General features: G+C 46.3%; 1 protein-coding gene across 1 annotated transcript; it reads left to right on the plus strand.

The window, feature by feature from the left end:
• The first annotated feature begins 4,475 nt into the window (after positions 1–4,475).
• Positions 4,476–16,436, plus strand: LOC139563420 (protein cornichon homolog 1). The gene is made up of 5 exons (XM_071382076.1): positions 4,476–4,631; positions 6,492–6,560; positions 13,908–14,020; positions 14,563–14,706; positions 14,925–16,436. Exons 1-5 carry the CDS (start codon positions 4,551–4,553, stop codon positions 14,950–14,952), a joined length of 435 nt encoding a protein of 144 aa, XP_071238177.1. The 5' UTR covers positions 4,476–4,550; the 3' UTR covers positions 14,953–16,436.
• Positions 16,437–21,597: the final 5,161 nt, after the last annotated feature.

Here is a 21,597-nt window from a genome sequence, read left to right on the forward strand (position 1 = left end):
CCTTTAGTTGGGGCTTTCAGGACAACTGGGAACTTGGGCTGAGTTTGTTCTTGGGCTGCGGTGAAGTGAGACGGTTTATGGTGGTTGGAAGAGCGCGCTTGTTTGAAATGGAAAAGCGTTGCGGTAGCTTTCGATAAAGAAGAACATCAAGACGAAACAGCTGTTTTATAAGTGGGATGAACTGTTGAGCGCTACATCCCGAGGGGTTCGTGCTGATTGTACGGAGGTTGTGACAGCCGGTTAAATGGCATCCCTTGAGAAGGCAAGAACAAGATGTATGTCAGGAGAAGTGCAGTATTATTATAAGGAGACGTATACTTGGAATACGGAGGAGGAATGGAGGGAAAAAGAGAGGCAAAGGACGTTTAAGGGAGCGAGAGAGAGGGAGGAAGAGGAGGTCTAAGAGAGAGAGGGAGGAAGATGAGGTCTGAGAGAGAGAGAGAGGAAGAGGAGGTCTGAGAGAGAGAGGGAGGAAGAGGAGGTCTAAGAGAGAGAGGGAGGAAGAGGAGGTCTAAGGGAGAGAGAGAGGAAGATGAGGTCTAAGAGAGAGGGAGGAAGAGGAGGTCTGAGAGAGAGAGGGAGAAAGAGGAGGTCTGAGAGAGAGAGGGAGGAAGAGGAGGTCTGAGAGAGGGAGGAAGAGGAGGTCTGAGAGAGAGAGAGAGGAAGATGAGGTCTGAGAGAGAGGGAGGAAGATGAGGTCTAAGGGAGAGAGAGAGGAAGAGGAGGTCTAAGAGAGAGAGAGAGGAAGATGAGGTCTAAGAGAGAGGGAGGAAGAGGAGGTCTGAGAGAGAGAGGGAGAAAGAGGAGGTCTAAGAGAGAGAGGGAGGAAGAGGAGGTCTGAGAGAGAGAGGGAGGAAGATGAGGTCTAAGAGAGAGAGAGGAAGAGGTCTATGAGAGAGAGAGGAAGAGGAGGTCTGAGAGAGAGAGGGAGGAAGAGGAGGTCTGAGAGGGAGGAAGAGGAGGTCTAAGAGAGAGAGAGAGAGAGAGGGAGGAAGAGGAGGTCTAAGAGAGAGAGGGAGGAAGATGAGGTCTGAGAGAGAGGCAGAGAGAGAGGAAGATGAGGTCTAAGAGAGAGAGAGAGAGGAAGAGGAGGTCTAAGAGAGAGAGGGAGGAAGAGGAGGTCTAAGAGAGAGAGAGGAAGAGGAGGTCTATGAGAGAGAGAGGAAGAGGAGGTCTGAGAGAGAGAGGGAGGAAGAAGAGGTCTGAGAGAGAGAGGGAGGAAGTCTAAGAGAGAGAGAGAGAGGGAGGAAGAGGAGGTCTAAGAGAGAGAGGGAGGAAGATGAGGTCTGAGAGAGAGAGGGAGGAAGAGGAGGTCTAAGAGAGAGAGGGAGGAAGAGGAGGTCAGAGAGAGAGGGAGGAAGAGGAGGTCTAAGAGAGAGAGAGAGGAAGAGGAGGTCTAAGAGAGAGAGGGAGGAAGATGAGGTCTAAGAGAGAGAGGGAGGAAGAGGAGGTCTAAGAGAGAGAGAGAGGAAGAGGAGGTCTAAGAGAGAGAGGGAGGAAGATGAGGTCTAAGAGAGAGAGGGAGGAAGAGGAGGTCTAAAAGAGAGAGAGAGGAAGAGGAGGTCTAAGAGAGAGAGAGGAAGAGGAGGTCTAAGAGAGAGGGAGGAAGATGAGGTCTAAGAGAGAGAGGGAGGAAGAGGAGGTCTAAGAGAGAGAGAGAGGAAGAGGAGGTCTAAGAGAGAGAGAGGAAGAGGAGGTCTAAGAGAGAGGGAGGAAGATGAGGTCTAAGAGAGAGAGGGAGGAAGAGGAGGTCTAAGAGAGAGAGAGAGGAAGAGGAGGTCTAAGAGAGAGAGAGGAAGAGGAGGTCTAAGAGCGAGAGAGAGGAAGGAAGATGAGGTCTAAGAGAGAGGAGGAGGAAGAGGTTGAGCTTGAGTCGGTTAAAAATTGTGGAAAAGGGGAGATGGTTTGTTAAAGAATAGTAGAAAGTGTAAGCAGAGGAAGACAGGAGGAGAAATGGAAGTGAATGAGGTCAAAGTATCGGAGGTGGTCGGTGTGGTGAAGTTCTCGGAGCCCGAGGCTTTCACCGAGGGTCAGGTTAAAGATGAGTCCGTGACAGTAGGAGTGACGTTTTTGGAAAAAGGACCCTTGCCTTTTGGCTGATCCATTTGTGGTTTCCGGGTGGGTGAAAACAGAGTTGGTTGCTGTGGAATCGGTGACGGTAACCAGAAGTGGTCTTGTGATAATTGTTTGTGTTTCTGCTGGTCAGAGGGAAACAGTCATTGTCTGTTCTTTTGAGTTTTGATGTTGAGTCTTTCCCCGACAAAGTGATGTTAGGATATATAAGTTATCCTGTACGAGCTTTTGTGCCGAATACATGACGTTGTTACAGGTGTGAGGTTTATGGGCATGTGGCAGCAGTGAGCAGTGTGTAGCTGGGAGGTTCCTAGGTGTGAGAAGTGTGCAGAAGGGAATGAGACAAAGGAATGTGTAGCTGGGAGGTTCCTAGGGGTGAGAAGTGTGCAGAAGGGAATGAGACGAAGGAATGTGTAGCATTGGGGAAAGTAGTGGAATGTGTTAATTGTAGGGGTTCCCATGGGGCTGGGGATCAGAAATGTCCCGTGAGAGAGAGATGCAGGTTGAGGTTTCCAGGGTTGGAGTAGTGCAGAAGTTGTCATATGCTGAGGCAGTGAAGGAAGTAGAGGAAGATGGGTCAAGGTGGAGGGATCCTGAGAGGAGTGGTGTGACTAGTAGATCTGTACCAGTACAGAGGGAGGGATCCTGAGAGGAGTGGTGTGACTAGTAGATCTGCACCAGTACAGAGGGAGGGATCCTGAGAGGACTGGTGTGACTAGTAGATCTGTACCAGAACAGAGGGAGGGATCCTGAGAGGAATGGTGTGACTAGTAGATCTGTACCAGAACAGAGGGAGGGATCCTGAGAGGAGTGGTGTGACTAGTAGATCTGCACCAGTACAGAGGGAGGGATCCTGAGAGGACTGGTGTGACTAGTAGATCTGTACCAGAACAGAGGGAGGGATCCTGAGAGGAATGGTGTGACTAGTAGATCTGTACCAGAACAGAGGGAGGGATCCTGAGAGGAGTGGTGTGACTAGTAGATCTGTACCAGAACAGAGGGAGGGATCCTGAGAGGACTGGTGTGACTAGTAGATCTGTACCAGAACAGAGGGAGGGATCCTGAGAGGACTGGTGTGACTAGTAGATCTGTACCAGAACAGAGGGAGGGATCCTGAGAGGACTGGTGTGACTAGTAGATCTGTACCAGAACAGAGGGAGGGATCCTGAGAGGAGTGGTGTGACTAGTAGATCTGTACCAGAACAGAGGGAGGGATCCTGAGAGGACTGGTGTGACTAGTAGATCTGTACCAGAACAGAGGGAGGGATCCTGAGAGGAGTGGTGTGACTAGTAGATCTATACCAGAACAGAGGGAGGGATCCTGAGAGGACTGGTGTGACTAGTAGATCTGTACCAGAACAGAGGGAGGGATCCTGAGAGGACTGGTGTGACTAGTAGATCTGTACCAGAACAGAGGGAGGGATCCTGAGAGGAGTGGTGTGACTAGTAGATCTGTACCAGAACAGAGGGATAAACCAACAAGTGATATGTTTCAGTAAGATTGGATTTATAGCATTTATAACAATGGTTATCAACTGTACTGCAGCGATGGAACGTAAGTCGCAGAAAATGGAGGTTGGGAAAGGGGGATACCTAGTTAGTTGTCCAACTGAATGTATTCAACTGAAATTAGTCGTCTGCATTTAACCTAACCCCTCTGAATCAGAGGTTGTGGTGGGAGCTACAGAGAGGTATTTGGGTGTGTGAGACTTGACATCAGTAGAGTTACAGGGTGTGTTAAGTGGTGGTGTCCCATCCTTTCAGGTTGTTAGCCTGAAGTAGGACTAAATACATTTAAATAGTGCAGGTGCTTCTACACCTGCATTGCTTGCTGTTTGGGGTTTTAGGCTGGGTTTCTGTACAGCACTTTGAGATATCAGCTGATGTACGAAGGGCTATATAAATAAATTTGATTTGAGTAGGGTGGTGTTATTTTGTATTATTTTATTTATTATTATTTAAAAAAGTGTGAGTGTTGTGTTAGACTGTGACACCAATCAGGCCTTCGACGACTGGAATTGTCCACGCCTGTGTTAGATGGTAGTTTATTTTTTTAAAGTTAAGTACAAGGGAGTTGTACTCCAGTCTAGTAGGTGGCGGTAATGCAACATTTATTGGATGCCAAACCGCCGTTAAACCTCATCGAAGAAGAACTGCGAATTTGAAGAAAAAAACGAAGTAAAATCATGAAGTCTGTGATCATCAGGTCGGAGCTCTAGAAAGATGCCCGAATTTATAAACTTGGAATTCCGAGTTGGATGACAGTTCAAGAAATATTACCCCCCCCGTTGGAGCTCGTTTCTTCCCGACTACCCAGTTGTCTTGGAAGCACTGAAGTCAGAGATGCCCGAGTTCCCAGGTGTTTTGAACGCAGCATCCCTTTTCCCTGTCTGCGTTCTGTAGTTTCTTGCTTCACTCTAGAAGGCAACGGGTGACAGATCTCTGTGGCTAGATATCAGCCAACAAGCAACACAAAAATGGCGTTCACATTCGCGGCCTTTTGTTACATGCTTGCGTTATTGCTTACGGCCGCTCTCATTTTCTTCGCTATTTGGCATGTAAGTAGCTATATTGGTATCATAATCAAACAGTATGACTTGGAACTATAATGATCTAGCTAGGCAATATAGATAACCAACGTTTTGCAATGAACCAGTTGCTTAGAGGCTTGTCATCCGTTAAACTAACCAAGAATGAATGGCACCCATCCGTGCTGTTTGACCGAAAAGACCGAATCATTTGTTTTCATTCGCTATCAAATATATCTGGCCTACCTTTCTAAACTAACATTTTGTTAAACTCCTAATATAAACGTCAGCCAGCTAGCAAATTAGATCGACATCCGTTAACGTTACCAGAGCTAGCTAAATGGTAACGCTATCAGTTTATACTAGCTAGGTAGCTAACTATACTGAACAAAAATATAAACGCAACAATTAACGATTTTAATGAGTTACAGTTCATATAAGGAAATCTCTATTGAAATAAATCCATCATTAGGCCCTAATCGCAGACATACGCCCAGCCAATCGGAATTCGTTTTTCCCCACAAAAGGGCTTTATTAGACAGAACTACTCCTCAGTTTCATCAGCTGTCCGGATGGCTTGTCAGACGAACCCGGATGTGGAGGTCCTGGGTTGGCGTGGTTACACGTGGTCTGCTGTTTTGATGAAGATTGGACATACTGCCAAGTTCTCTAAAACGATGGAGGTGGCTTATGGTAGAGAAATTCTGGTGGACATTCCTGCAGTCAGCATGCCAGTTGCACGCTCCCTCAACTTGAGACATCTGTGTCGTTGATGTGACAAAACTGCACATTTTAGTGGCCTTTTTATTGTCCCCAGCACAAGGTGCACCTGTGTAATGATCATGCTGTTTAATCAGCTTCTTGATATGCCACACCTGTCCGGTGGATGGATTATCTTGGTAAAGGAGAAATGCTCACTAACAGGGATGTAGACTAATTTGTGCACAACGTTTGATAGAAATACGCTTTTTGTGCGTATGGAACATTTCTGGGATATTTCATTTCAGCTCATGAAACACGATGTTGCTGGCCCTAACACTGTACCCAAACTGTCCACACGCGTGCGCAAATTGATTTAGTCCCTCCACACCAAATGTTATCAGGAAAATATCAAAACAAACTCTGAACCAATTATATTAATTTGGGGACAGGTCGAAAAGCATTAAACATTTATGGCAATTTAAGCTAGCTAGCTTGCAGTTGCTAGCTAATTTGTCCTATTTAGCTAGCTTGCGGTTGCTAGCTAATTTGTCCTGGGATATAAACGTTGAGTTGTTACATACTTCTACAATTAATCCACACACAAAACGGTCAACCGACTCGTTTCTAGTCATCTCTCCTCCTTCCAGGCTTTTTCTTCTTTGGACTTTATATGGCGATTGGCATCTCATAGTTACCATGTCGACCGACCAAACAGTTCGTCTTTCAATCACTCACATGGGTATATGCTGCTATAAACCAATGAGATGGGAGAGGCAGGACTTGCACCTCGTTCAACGTCACAAATAGAACTGACTTATATTTTAGCGCTTGGTAGCGCAGACGGTGGCGTGCGTGAGCAGTGTGTGTGCAATAATTGAATAACGTATGTTGAAATTTATTTTGCAACGCTCGCGCACGCAACGCAAGTGGTGTGGTCAGCCTGTTATGTTTGTCGTACCAGCCATTGTTGTAGGCAAGTTGTACCGGAGGGCATTGACAAAATAAACAGGAGGATATGTATTCTCTATGAAAGACAACAGCTGTTAATGTTTCCCCTCACTCCTTATGGCCATTGGCCAGGACATTTGCAATCTGCAGCCTTTTGTTTTTGTTCAATGATCCAGTCGTCTTTGTCATACAAGAATGGGGAAGTCATTTACTTAACACGTGTTCTCTCTTTCTCTCCAGATCATTGCATTTGATGAACTGAAGACTGATTACAAGAATCCGATAGACCAATGTAACACGTTAAATCCGGTAAGTAGAGACTTGATGGTTGCAGGGAACATCTTTCTCCTGACTTCTTTGACTGCATACTGATCTGCTTTCTATAATATGTGCAGTCAGGCCGGATGAGGTTACGGTCAGGCGGGATGAGGTTACGGTCAGGCGGGATGAGATTACGGTCAGGCCGGATGAGGTTACGGTCAGGCCGGATGAGGTTAGGGTCGGGCGGGATGAGGTTACGGTCAGGCCGGATGAGGTTACGGTCGGGCCGGATGAGGTTACGGTCGGGCCGGATGAGGTTACGGTCGGGCGGGATGAGGTTACGGTCGGGCGGGATGAGGTTACGGTCGGGCGGGATGAGGTTACGGTCGGGCGGGATGAGGTTACGGTCGGGCGGGATGAGGTTACGGTCGGGCGGGATGAGGTTACGGTCGGGCGGGATGAGGTTACGGTCGGGCGGGATGAGGTTACGGTCGGGCGGTCAGGCCGGATGAGGTTACGGTCGGGCGGGATGAGGTTACGGTCGGGCGGGATGAGGTTACGGCCGGGCGGGATGAGGTTACGGTCGGGCGGGATGAGGTTACGGTCGGGCGGGATGAGGTTACGGTCGGGCGGGATGAGGTTACGGCCGGGCGGGATGAGGTTACGGTCGGGCCGGATGAGGTTACGGTCGGGCGGGATGAGGTTACGGTCGGGCCGGATGAGGTTACGGTCGGGCCGGATGAGGTTACGGCCGGGCGGGATGAGGTTACGGTCGGGCCGGATGAGGTTACGGTCGGGCGGGATGAGGTTACGGTCTGGCGGGATGAGGTTACGGTCTGGCGGTCAGGCCGGATGAGGTTACGGCCGGGCGGGATGAGGTTACGGTCGGGCGGGATGAGGTTACGGCCGGGCGGGATGAGGTTACGGCCGGGCGGGATGAGGTTACGGCCGGGCGGGATGAGTTACGGTCTGGCGGTCAGGCCGGATGAGGTTACGGTCGGGCGGGATGAGGTTACGGTCTGGCGGTCAGGCCGGATGAGTTTGCGGTCAGGCCGGATGAGGTTGCGGTCAGGCCGGATGAGGTTGCGGTCAGGCCGGATGAGGTTGCGGTCAGGCCGGATGAGATTGCGGTCAGGCCGGATGAGATTGCGGGCAGGCCGGATGAGGTTACGGTCTGGCGGTCAGGCCGGATGAGGTTACGGTCGGGCGGGATGAGGTTACGGTCGGGCGGGATGAGGTTGCGGTCAGGCCGGATGAGGTTGCGGTCGGGCGGGATGAGGTTACGGTCTGGCGGTCAGGCCGGATGAGGTTACGGTCGGGCGGGATGAGGTTACGGTCTGGCGGTCAGGCCGGATGAGGTTGCGGTCAGGCCGGATGAGGTTGCGGTCAGGCCGGATGAGGTTGCGGTCAGGCCGGATGAGGTTGCGGTCAGGCCGGATGAGATTGCGGGCAGGTCGGATGAGGTTACGGTCTGGCGGTCAGGCCGGATGAGGTTACGGTCGGGCGGGATGAGGTTGCGGTCGGGCCGGATGAGGTTGCGGTCGGGCGGGATGAGGTTACGGTCTGGCGGTCAGGCCGGATGAGGTTACGGTCGGGCGGGATGAGGTTACGGTCTGGCGGTCAGGCCGGATGAGGTTGCGGTCAGGCCGGATGAGGTTGCGGTCAGGCCGGATGAGGTTGCGGTCAGGCCGGATGAGATTGCGGGCAGGCCGGATGAGGTTACGGTCTGGCGGTCAGGCCGGATGAGGTTACGGTCGGGCGGGATGAGGTTACGGTCGGGCGGGATGAGGTTGCGGTCGGGCCGGATGAGGTTGCGGTCGGGCCGGATGAGGTTACGGTCGGGCCGGATGAGGTTACGGCCTGGCAGTCGGGCCGGATGAGGTTGCGGTCGGGCCGGATGAGGTTGCGGTCGGGGCGGATGAGGTTGCGGTCGGGCCGGATGAGGTTACGGCCTGGCGGTCAGGCCGGATTATAACCTAACTGTTATTAATCTATAGTGATCTTGTCAGTTGTCAAACTCTTAACACTTTTGTTTTTTGAAATCTGCATTTTTTTATGTACCATTTTTAATGGCATAAAGACAGTTGAAAAGGTCTAAAAGAATTGAACGTTTGTACCAATCTCCGATATAAAATGCCGTTTCGGTCTCCAGTTCTGCACAGGGGGAGTGTTTGCAAACGTCTTTTTCAGTCAACAAATCTCAAGAGGTGTTGGACTAATTTACAGCAGGGTTATTGATTCAAGCCTGAACCTTCTGTGCTCATTTGTATTAGAAATGACCAGGCTCTATGCAGTTCATAGGATGTCTTGTCTAAGACCGTTAGACCTCGACTCAGTCAGCCTAACATCCTCAAGAGTTGAGTCCAATGAGGAAGTTAAGTAAATGTGGGGGGGGGGGAAACAGTCATGTGTACAACAGGTCTCAATGTCACTACGTTGCATTGCTTCCTGTGTGTGTGTGTGTGTGCCTTCTGTGTCACCCAGTGTATTATCTCCATGAGATATTTAACGATTGGAGAGTACAGTATAGCTTTGTAGGGTAGACGGGAGTTTGAACCCGTTTTACCAGACTTCTATGCTTCCATGTATGTAAAGGGCTCTTGACTTCATTGTTTTCATCTTGGCCATGTTCTGTTATAATCTCCACCCGGCACAGCCAGAAGAGGACTAGCTCACCCCTCATAGCCTGGTTCCTCTCTAGGTTTCTTCCTAGGTTTTGGCCTTTCTAGGGAGTTTTTCCTAGCCACCATGCTTCTACACCTGCATTGCTTGCTGTTTGGGGTTTTAGGCTGGGTTTCTGTACAGCACTTTGTGACATCAGCTGATGTAAGAAGGCCTAAATAAATACATTTGATTTTCAGTTTTATTTTCATTTCATATTTATTTTTTTTGAAACATCAAAGTGTAATGAAAGTGGGTGAAGATTAAACCATTTTAAGAGAAACCTCTTTTCAAGCTGGGCTGAAATGTATTTGGGGACACTTATTCTAAACATTAAGGTTGGATCCCTATGAGCTCTGGTCTAAAGTAGTGCACTATATAGGGAATAGGGTGCCATAGAGCTCTGGTCTAAAGTAGTGCACTATATAGGGAATAGGGTCCCATTTGGGGCGGTCTTGGTCAGTAGGAGGTTTTGTTATATTACACAGGAAGAGGGTTCATTGGGACGTGCAGAGACACATGGACGTAGGTACCAATGTTGTTATTGATGACCGTAGTGCTACACATACAGAGGTTAAATGAAAAGACTTGCAAATGCTCAGAGCATGACAGCCAACTTCTGTTTGCATGTAGTGTTTTGATAAGAGGCGGCACGTAGCCTAGTGGTTAGAGCGTTGGGCCAGGAACCGAAAGGATGCTAGATCGAATCCCCGAGCTGACAAAGTAAAAAAAAATATCTGTCGTTCTGCCCCTGAACAAGGCAGTGTTCCCCGGTGGGCCGTTATTGTAAATAAAAATGTATTCTTGACGGACTTGCCTAGTTTAAATAAAGGTTACCAAAAAAATAAATAAGAGTACCCTTGTAATATCCCTACTATAAAATGACCCGTTATAACCAGGATTTACTATTATATAATACCGTCTTTTCCCAAGGAGATTATTTTATTAAGGCAATGTTTTTGAAGTAGGGTTTAGCCTACATTTAGGGTGCTAGGGTGCCTATAATATTTAAAGTATTCTAGTCACACTGACAGATGTCCTACAGTTGATTGTGGGATTTTATGAGGACAGACAGGAGGCTCTTTAAACCAGGAGTGTATGGGATTAAACAACACATTAACTGTGGTTCTCAGGACGGGTTAATCCGTGCTTTGTGTTACCCTCGCCTGGACTATTCAGCTGTAGTGTCGTACGACAACCCTACTGCCTTTTCTATGACTTAAGGCAGCCAATACAAAAGAGCATCTGGGGAAGAATCAGTAACAAAATAATGGAATGCTTCAAAATGTTGAGTATTTTTTTCTCAAATTGCTTTCTAGACTTGTGTTTTTAAGGGTAGTTTGCGAACACGACAGTAGATGTGATTTTTGGCTCAACCTTTTTATATTCACATCTGGGGTTCGGGAACGGAGAATCTTAACACCCTCAAGCTCAGCCTTTTTTTCTTTTTTTTTGAGATCACTGATTGGATAGTCAAGACATTAGGAGGTCACTGATTGGATAGTAAATACATTAGGAGTTCACTGATTGGATAGTAAATACATTAGGTCACTGATTGGATAGTAAAGACATTAGGAGGAGTTACCTTACATAAAACCAAATGATTCATCTAGGCGTAGTACACCTCCCAAATGGCAACTGGTTCACTATATAGGGTACTACCTAGGGCATTAATATATAGGTAGTATGGGCCCTGGTCAAATGTAGGGCACTAATATATAGGTAGTATGGTGGCATATGGGCCCTGGTCAAATGTAGGGCACTAATATATAGGTAGTATGGTGGCATATGGGCCCTGGTCAAATGTAGGGCACTAATATATAGGTAGTATGGTGGCATATGGGCCCTGGTCAAATGTAGGGCACTAATATATAGGTAGTATGGTGGCATATGGGCCCTGGTCAAATGTAGGGCACTGATATATAGGTAGTATGGTGGCATATGGGCCCTGGTCAAATGTAGGGCACTAATATATAGGTAGTATGGTGGCATATGTGCCCTGGTCAAATGTAGGGCACTGATATATAGGTAGTATGGTGGCATATGTGCCCTGGTCAAATGTAGGGCACTGATATATAGGTAGTATGGTGGCATATGGGCCCTGGTCAAATGTAGGGCACTGATATATAGGTAGTATGGTGGCATATGGGCCCTGGTCAAATGTAGGGCACTGATATATAGGTAGTATGGTGGCATATGGGCCCTGGTCAAATGTAGGGCACTGATATATAGGTAGTATGGTGGCATATGAGAAGCACTCGTACTTTTGTATTTCTGTTCAAGATGGACGTTAGCACACTTGCATTTTTTTTTTTTACATTTACGGTTTAACCTCGGGTTTGCCAATGTTGCCCTAAATGGTTTCGGTCAATGTTCACTCAGTTCAGTTCTCTGCTATGGACATTTTATGTAGAATGTGTCCCAAATAGCTCCCTATTCACTATATAGTGCACTATAGTGTTTCCGCTGGAAAAATGTGTTGCGGGGGTCGTGGATCCCCCTGTTTTGGGGGGTGTCCAGAGTCCCCCTTGGATCATGTTCATGTAGGAGGACTGAGTAGCTCAGTTCTGGTGACTTTAGAGGACATTCTACTCTTAAAATAAATGAAAATAAAATGATACTGATGCCATCTAAAATATAATTTCCACCTCCAAAAATGAGCCCAATAACATATTGGACCATCTATTTAGCCTATGCATGGTCCATATTATTATTATTATTGACTTGGCTAGTTAACCTTTTATTTAAATAAGTGATCAGGTATGCTATTAGCAATAAGCATTATCACCTGTAGCCCAACTGCTATAAACGTGCTGAAATATGGCGTCGCCTGTCTGTTGGTTTGATCGTTAGTAGCGAAGCAGGTGAGCTGGAAACCAAATCAGCTGGCGGGTGGAATGAAAACACTTTCGACGTGTGGGTGTTGGCTCGTGGGTCACAACAATTATATTACGGGTCGGAAACATTTTAAATAAATAAACATTTAAAAAATACACTTTTTAACAACACAGGAGCTTGTTGCGAATTACATTCGGTGAGCGACGAGGCAGACACAAGGCTAGCAGCATAGTGTGTAGTAGGGAATTGTCCCTTGTGTGCTGCGAAAATATTCTACATTGTCGACGTGCAGGGTTTATGTTCTCTCTCTCTCCATGTTAGAATACGACACGTTGCCAAGTTTACTTTCCTTGGATAGCCATTTTAGTATAAACTAGACTAACGTAGGCCTAACCGGAGAAATAAAAACCTTTCTGATAAGGGAATAAGTTACGTCGTCACCGTGGAAACGGGTGCTGCGCGAGGACAACAACGCGGTAGATGGGTTACGCAGCCTGCACAAAGTGCAAGCATGTAGGCCGATTTGTTTTCAATAATTGTTAATAAGCCTATTAAATTATTTATTATTTAACCAGGCAAGTCAGTTAAGAACAAATTCTTTATTTACAATGACGGCCTACACTGGCCAAACCCGGACGACGCTGGGGCCAATTGTGCGCTGCCCTATCCCAATCATGGCCGGTTGTGATACAGCCTGGATTGGAACCACGGTGTCTGTAGTGACGCCTCTAGCTCTGAGATGCACTGCCTTAGACCGCTGTGCGGCCTCCTTTATGCAGGCTTTAGTTCATTAGACATACACAGGCCATATAAATGGTAAAACATGTGCAGCTGGCAGAGAGGTTTGAGTTGCCTACTAAATAAATGTCGTTTATTTTCGCAGCCTATATTAGATTCTGTTCATTCGAGTGGAATATTTATCTCGCATAGAACACAGAACAACAAGCTGACTAGGTAAATAGATAAACTATTCTACTATGTGCTTGTCAGATTGTTCTATTCATTACTTGTTTTGTTTGCAGAGGAAAAGTACATATGGAATGTTCCAGCATTTTCAAAGTGCGCATCGGCAGAACTATATATTTTTCATGTTACATTTTTTTCGGGGGGCGGGGGGGGTCGTGGCTGACTATGCCACAGCTAAATGACTTCAGCAGAAACGCTGCTGCACTGCTATTGGCCAGGGCTCATAAGAAATTGGGTTCCATTTGAGACGTAGACATACATCTAGTGTAACATGACATATACTATCACATGTTTCAATGTAGCAGTGCTGGGAACACCGCCCCTCTCCATCCTCTCCATCTGTGGGCTTTGGTGGGTCGTCACCCCACCTCTCCATAACCTCTCTTCATTTGGATGCATGTCTCTTTTTTATGCCTGAGCCTACACCAGATGACGTCACAGTAGCTCTGTCCCTGACCTGTGGGGAAAGATGGAATGTTCCTTACAGAGTGCACTTCTTTACATCAGGGCCCTGGTCAAAAGTAGTGCACTACTTTACATCAGAGCCCTACGGGTCCTGGTCAAATGTAGTGCACTATTTAGGGAATAGGACGTACAGCTGCTGCTCTGGCTGCAGAAGCTACGGTCTCAAACGGTATCAAGGGCTTAAAACGCATGTCTTAACAGTTTAGGCCTAAATTGTTCTGTTAGTCCAAATATCTATTTAATTCATGCTCATGGAGTCCTCTGTACTTGAACATTTGTTGTACAAAGGCAACAATCATTCTATGGCCAACGCAACATGCAAGACTTGCACACATTTGCAGTCTCTGTCTCTAATTTCTACTGTATCTGTTTTCTGGCATAGCAGTGAGTACATGTCAGTGTATTTTCTTGTTGCTATGACTGCCTCAGTGTAAGGATACTGTGTTGTTTACATGCTCCTCCCAGCTGGTACTCCCGGAGTATCTCATCCACGTGTTCTTCTGCGTGATGTTCCTGTGTGCTGCAGAGTGGCTCACCCTCGGCCTCAACATGCCACTGCTGGCCTACCACGTCTGGAGGTACGTTCAAGGGGTTTGATGTGTCACTTTAAGCAATGTACACATGCTATTTTTTTGTTTTGCCCCCCCAGTGAAAACAGTAACACACTTTCTTTGAAAACATTCTAACCATTATATATATACATTTCTGCTGCGACATTCACCTTCCAATGGCAATTTTTATGGTTCATGATTTGTTAAAACCATTTAATGAATCTCAGCCTGGATGACAGATTTAATTTCTCTTGGATATGCGCCAGTTGAAATTCTGCGGTGTTGTTTCTACGGAAACCAATGTAATGGACTTAACCATGCTGACACCAGCTAAATGTGTCATGTTTCTATAAGTAAGCCTATCTGTTTAACGCGTTTCTATAAATAGGCCTATCTGTTTAACGCGTTTCTATAAATAGGCCTAAATGTGTTTCTCTGCAAGCACATACTCTTTACTTTTAACAGATTCAAACCCTGTGGACCCTTTTTTTAAATAGTCCCGCTGCTATGAACCAACACGTTTCCTGGTTAATCATTTGTTGACTTCCATGCGTCATGTTTCTCTGCAGGTATACGAGCAGGCCGGTGATGAGTGGTCCAGGCCTCTATGATCCAACTACGATCATGAACGCTGACGTCTTGGCCTACTGTCAAAAGGAGGGCTGGTGCAAACTGGCTTTCTACCTCCTCTCCTTCTTCTACTATCTCTACGGGTATGTTCTTTACCTCCTCTCCTTCTGTCTCTACGGGTATGTTCTCTCTACCTCCTCTCCTTCTGTCTCTACGGGTATGTAGTATTAACTGATCTGCCTTAAAGGCTGAGTTTTGTTTTGGGCTCATGTCCTCTGTTTAACTGAAGTGTCTTAATGAATGTTACAGTTAATTTCAATGACGAGTTTCCCCCTAAACAATTTATTTATTTTTCTTACAGGATGATCTATGTGTTGGTGAGCTCTTAGAGGGGAAGATCTGCATGTCGGAGATAAAACTGGTTTTAGTGGCCGCAGGAGAAGCTGAAGTGGGACCTGCTGCGAAGACTGACCATTCAAGATGGCTGCCGTTTTCAAGAGGCTGGATTGACTCAACACCAACGCAGTGCGCCATTACTATACAAAGACATTTCTCCCTTTTTTTCTTCTTAAATGAATATTGTCGGTTTCAGTCGCAGCTGTCCTCTCGTTCAACACAATGCTTTTTGAGAGGAAGAATGACCGACCTCAGAATCGTTCGTTTCCATTATTTCATGCTTTTAACATTTTTATTTAATAATCCCTACTTTTGACTGAACAAATGTGCATTGTCAGTTAATAGTAAGCAGGCTGCTCTGAATCTAACACTTAATTTAGGAAATGTGGATTTGAATTAGATGCCAAGCTTTTAAAATGTATTTAAGGTATGCAATGGGGGGGGGGGGGGGGGGTTTATCATAATTACATAGTAAAATAGTTTTCTTGCCCAGACACATTTAAAACTTGAACTCACCTAAATGGGTATAAAGGGTCGAGTAGTCTTGATCATCGGATGGAAAACGTGTTGCACAGACGAGGGCCATTAGTATGGTTGTCTTAAACTATTTGATATTGTTTTAGGTTTGCCATGCTTTCTGGTAGTCTCATTCTACTTTTATAGCCCTTGTCATACATCCTCGCTTTAACAGGTGTTTTTTTCCCCCCCTCTTGTCAGTAGATGCTGCGTGAAGCTATAGAAATCCCAAGAAAAGTTCCTTACGAGGAATATCTGTAACCATTTGAAACTGTTATGAGCTCAAAGAAAAACCAATTCCATAATGTTAATTTAGTTCCCCCCTCCCATCTAAACAACCAATTCCAGAATTTAAATTTAGTTCCCCCCTCCCATCTAAACAACCAATTCCATAATGTTAATTTAGTTCCCCCCTCCCATCTAAACAACCAATTCCAGAATTTAAATTTAGTTCCCCCCTCCCATCTAAACAACCAATTCCATAATGTTAATTTAGTTCCCCCCTCCCATCTAAACAACCAACTCCATAATGTTAATTTAGTTCCCCCCTCCCATCTAAACAACCAACTCCATAATGTTAATTTAGTTCCCCCCTCCCATCTAAACTACCAACTCCATAATGTTCCATTAGTCTCCCCCCCACCCCCCCACCTTGAATGTTTCACTCCAATTACATTACAACCTGACACGGATGTTGCTGGAGCAGTGATGTTTTATTTTCCTCCAAGTACTTACAGATTGTGGGATTACTCTATAAAAAGAATGTTGTTATATAAGTCTTTTCTGTATTTACCAGTTTCCCCACCCTGTAAAATCAGAGGTTGGCGTGTTTGTTTTACATCCATATTTTTTTTTTGGGGGGGGGGGGCTTTAACTTCAATGTATTTATACTAGAGTAGCTCATTTCACCTAGGGAATGACAACTTGAATTATGAATCCAAATAAACCTACCCCTACTATACTCTGTACCAGATTGGTTTGATTTTCCAGTGAGGTAGCTAGGGCTGTTGAAGCTCACACGTGCTGCTGGATAGAAACTATTTAAATCTGAGTGGTATACTACGTCATTTAGCAGACATTTTGTGTAGGGGTGTGGAATTTTACTAACTTCAGAAGTGTTTTTTTTTTTTAAACCTAAAATACGCCACAGGTTTGACATTTTCCCGCAACTGGGTGATCAAATTAAGATCCTACATCAGTATGACTTAACGCTCTCTGCTGCACATAGATAATGTAAACTAAATCACCCTCTACTCCGGGTTAGATGTAAACATATCTACCTCCATTTAGTATATGCTTCAAATGTATTTGTTGTGGATAACGTTAGCTACGCTAGGTGATAGAGTACGGGTTAGCTACCATGCTATGTAGTTGCTAAAGTTGTCCGTGACGAGATTCGAACAACCTTCCGGTTGCTAGGCATTGGACTTATAAATCATTGATCCTTGAATATAACTTATACATGCTTCATGAACTTAGTTAAATTGTCCTACCTCATCAGAAGCCAATATTTAAACATGGTAAAAACTGTCATTACTTGCATCCATAGCTATGATTGAGTGGTTACATTTCTCATCTTTTTACAGAAACGGGCGGGGATGTCGCAACTGCTGATTGACGTTTTAAAAGAGAGAACTCCCGTTATACATTAATTGTTAGCTCTCTAGCTAATCAATTTGATATGTATAAAACATGAGCTAGGTGGTTGACTTACCATCCTCCAGAAAACAGGGTCATGGCTAGAAGGGACATTAACGTAAAAAGTATATATATATTTTTGATGCATTTTAGCTAAACCTTTACCTACGGGAGCGGTCAAAATGTACACAATTGTTACCAGGAGGAAAATGACTAACAATTGCAAAAGAATTGGTAGTTATTTGGGAAATCACAAAAAAAGTATTTTTATCTAGTAGTAATACAGGTCTTGTGGTGAATGGGAGGAGCCCATCACCCTCTTCTAACGGGTGCGTCCTGCTCCACTGCTACCTGCGGGGACTTGCGGGTCCCTAAACATTTAAAATACCTTTTTGTTAGGGTCCTGGTGACCACGTTAATTTTTGTTGTTGCCCTAGCAGGCACTACACAGTCATCAAGCGTGAATATTTGAATCGGCTGTGTCGTGCCTGCTAGGGCAAAAAAATGAAATGGTGACCCCAAGACAGTTTGGGAAATACTGCCTTGACTTGTTTATTCATAAAATGTGTCTCAGGAGTTCTGATCTAGGATCAGTTTAGCCCTTAAATCAGAACAAGGAGACTTTAATGCTTTATCAACAAGATTTATATTATCCATTTTCTTTGGCAGAACTACAACACATTTTATTCTCGTAATATTTTTTCCAATTAGAAGTGCATAGTTGTTTGTATAAACAAAATATATATTCACGCTTCTCTTCCATAGATGCAAGGCATCAGGTGACTATGCAGCTCTCCCCACTCAGAATAGAAGCGTGACGTTAAACCCCGGGCTCTTTACGACAGAACATCTCCTGCCCTTCAGTTGGACCTGGAGCCATAGTAATGACAAACCAAACCAGTCAAAACGACGCCACCCTATACAGTGCACTACTTTCTGACCAGGGCCCATAAGGGTCAAAAGTAGTGCACTACATTCCAAATAGGGTTCTATTTAGGACGTATATACCATCATGCTACCACTGTCCAGTGTGGAAAATACCTTTTCACCAGTTCCAAATGGTTTCCTTTACCTTATCTTGGCTCAGTTTCAAAATGTTCATGATGAATCTAGTGACCCCTGCCAGTACCCTTAGTTGATGGAGAAAAAACCCCCGGCCCTAACCCGATGTATAATGTCAGGGGCCCGTCCGGCAGAGCTCTAGTCTGAGATGGCAAATACCCAGGCTGCAGTACCCCTGTCCTCGACACCAGGCAAAACTAGCGGGCCTGGAGGGACAGGCACCAGGGACAGTGAGACCCTAGTATGAAAACAGGGTCATCAGCTTGACTAAGGGACCACCACCTTTCCTTCACACCCATCTGGGATAAATCACCACAACAGGTTAATCTTTATGAAACCCTGGCTGATCAATCAAATGCACATTGGTGGAAAAGTGCAATGCTCCGTCGACAACTGATCTGTTTGTGCTGTCTTGTTAATTACTAGCCTGGTCCCAGATCTGTTGTTGCGATAACATATAGCACAACGGTCGTGTATTACTGATCTCTGCGTTTACACAGGCAGCGTAATTCTGATTTTTTTGGTCAAAAGATCAGAATTGAGCTGCCTGTGTTAACTCAAGGGTCCTTACAGAGACTAAAGGTCGTTAAGAAAGCATCTGAAACAAGTAAAACCCATTCTAGTCACACCGACCAACACCGAGGTCCTGGCAGAAAGACCCCTGAATAACCCTGGGTCGGGGTTTGAATACGACCCAGGGTTATTCTGTCGGACTGCCTGGGGGTTTGACTACGACCCAGGGTTATTCTGTCGGACTGCCTGGGGGTTTGAATACGACCCAGGGTTATTCTGTAGGACTGCCTGGGGGTTTGACTACGACCCAGGGTTATTCTGTAGGACTGCCTGGGGGTTTGACTACGACCCAGGGTTATTCTGTCGGACTGCCTGGGGGTTTGAATACGACCCAGGGTTATTCTGTCGGACTGCCTGGGGGTTTGAATACGACCCAGGGTTATTCTGTAGGACTGCCTGGGGGTTTGACTACGACCCAGGGTTATTCTGTAGGACTGCCTGGGGGTTTGACTACGACCCAGGGTTATTCTGTAGGACTGCCTGGGGGTTTGACTACGACCCAGGGTTATTCTGTAGGACTGCCTGGGGGTTTGAAAGACAAGTATGCAAACACTGACTGAAACCATGGAAACCATATTGAACAAGGGAACAGAACAGTGGTGCTGTTGCGCATTAAAGACAGGATGTGACATCACAGATGTCAGAGTTCAGTAAGGCTCGATTTCGTCGTCTCCGTCTGTGAAAGGGGTTAGAGGTTAGCAGACAGCCTGCTGGGTGTTCTAAAGCTCAGGTGGTGTGTTACACTAGTATCCTCTCCTCCATACTGAGCCAAACCGTACTAGGCTGGCCTGGTTACATATCCAGCATCCATCAAAGTTGCTTGACCCACATACAAGAAAGGACAATGTGGACCGGTTCTGGTTGGCCCTGTAGTGTGAATCAGGCATAGTGTGTGTCTGTCAGGGTGTGTTGTTAGGGATAGAGGGTGTGCTGTTGGGGTCAGGGATAGAAGGTGTGTTGTTGGGGTCAGGGATAGAGGGTGTGTTGTTGGGGTCAGGGATAGAGGGTGTGTTGTCAGGGTTGGGGTCAGGGATAGAGGGTGTATTGTCGGGGTTGGGGTCAGGGATAGAGGGTGTGTTGTCGGGGTCAGGGATAGAGGGTGTGTTGTCAGGGTGTGTTGTTGGGGTCAGAGGGTGTGTATTCCTGATCCATGAAGAAAGTGAGTTTAACAGCAGCGTAGGATCGTCACATTTCCGTTAACTTTCCCAGTTGGAAAACTCCTGGAATCTGGCAGAATTAAGCAAGAAATTCAGGAATCATCCAACCAGGATTACTGGAAAACCCTACATAGGACCGTCACCATTACACATCATGGCATTAACAGACAAGACCCATCTACAGCGACCAGAACAGAACAGACCAGACCCATCTACAGCGACCAGTACAGAACAGACCAGACCCATCTAACAGACCAGACCCATCTACACCGACCAGTACAGAACAGACCAGACCCATCTTCACCTACCCATCTAACAGACCAGACCCATCTACACCGACCAGTACAGAACAGACCAGACCCATCTACACCGACCAGTACAGAACAGACCCATCTAACAGACCAGTACAGAACAGACCAGACCCATCTAACAGACCAGACCCATCTACACCGACCAGTACAGAACAGACCCATCTTCACCGACCAGTACAGAACAGACCAGACCCAACCCATCTTCACCTACCCATCTAACAGACCAGACCCATCTTCACCGACCAGTACAGAACAGACCCATCTTCACCGACCCCCTCTAACAGTACAGCCTAAAGTGTACTAAGTGTGTTCTGCTCGCATTCAGATAAATGGTCAATTCAATCTTCAACTATGCTCATCAAGTAACATAGTGGCCAGTTTATTAGGTACACCCATCTAGTACGGGTCGGACCCCACCCCCTGTAGCCATGAAGGGATGAATCTGCTGTGGGGTTCAAACATCGGTAAATTGAGGGACCTAAACGTGTGCCAGGAAAGGGACCTAAACGTGTGCCAGGAAAGGGACCTAAACGTGTGCCAGGAAAGGGACCTAAACGTGTGCCAGGAAAATATTACACCACCAGAGCCTGTACTGTTGACTCCAGGCAGGATGTGACCATGGACTCCTGCTGCTTAAGCCAAATCCTGGAGCCGCTTTGGTCTCGTTTTGAGCTGATAGGAGTGGAACCAGGTGTGGTTGTCTGCTGTAATAGACCATCTGTGACGAGGACGGACGACCTGTGCGTTCCTCGATGTTGTTCTACACACCACTGTCGTACTGCGCCGTTATGCCCGTCTGTTAGCTAGCCATTCTCCTTCCAAACGGCTCTCATCAACAAGCTGTTTTCACCCCACACGACTGCCATTTAAATGTTTTTTTGGGGGGGTTTGTCGAACCATTCTCAGTGAACCCGAGACACGGTTGTGCGTGAAAAGCCAAATGAGGCCGGCCGTTTCTGAGATACTGGAACCCGGCGCGCCTGACTCCGATGATCACCCTCGAAGTCGCTTAGGTCACTGGTTTTGCTCATTCTAACGTTCAATCCAACAGTAACTGAATGCCTGTCTGCCTGCTTTACATAGCAAGCCACAGCAATTTGTGAAAGGGGTGGTGTACCTAATAAACTGGCCTCTAAGTGAGTGTGTGTGTATATATATATATATACACACACACACACACACACACACTTTTGACCAGGGTATTACTGCACTACATAGGGAATAGGGTAGTGCACTACGTAGGGAATAGGGTTCCATTTGGGATACAACCTTTCATTCCTTTACACTAGCTGGGAGGGAGAAATTAGCCTGAGTCCCAGATCTGTATGTGTCGTCTTGCCAACTCCTATTTCTTTGTCACGTGTCATGACAACATACTTTT

Source organism: Salvelinus alpinus, chromosome 34, assembly GCF_045679555.1.
Source record: "Salvelinus alpinus chromosome 34, SLU_Salpinus.1, whole genome shotgun sequence".
Lineage (NCBI taxonomy): Eukaryota > Metazoa > Chordata > Actinopteri > Salmoniformes > Salmonidae > Salvelinus > Salvelinus alpinus.

Coding starts and splice junctions, on each gene's coding strand:
- LOC139563420 (XM_071382076.1), top strand. CDS start 4,551: ATGGCGTTCACATTCGCGGCCTTTTGTTACATGCTTGCGTTATTGCTT. Junction 14,021..14,562: donor CTGGCCTACCACGTCTGGAG/GTACGTTCAAGG, acceptor GTTTCTCTGCAG/GTATACGAGCAGGCCGGTGA. Junction 14,707..14,924: donor TTCTTCTACTATCTCTACGG/GTATGTTCTTTA, acceptor TTTTTCTTACAG/GATGATCTATGTGTTGGTGA.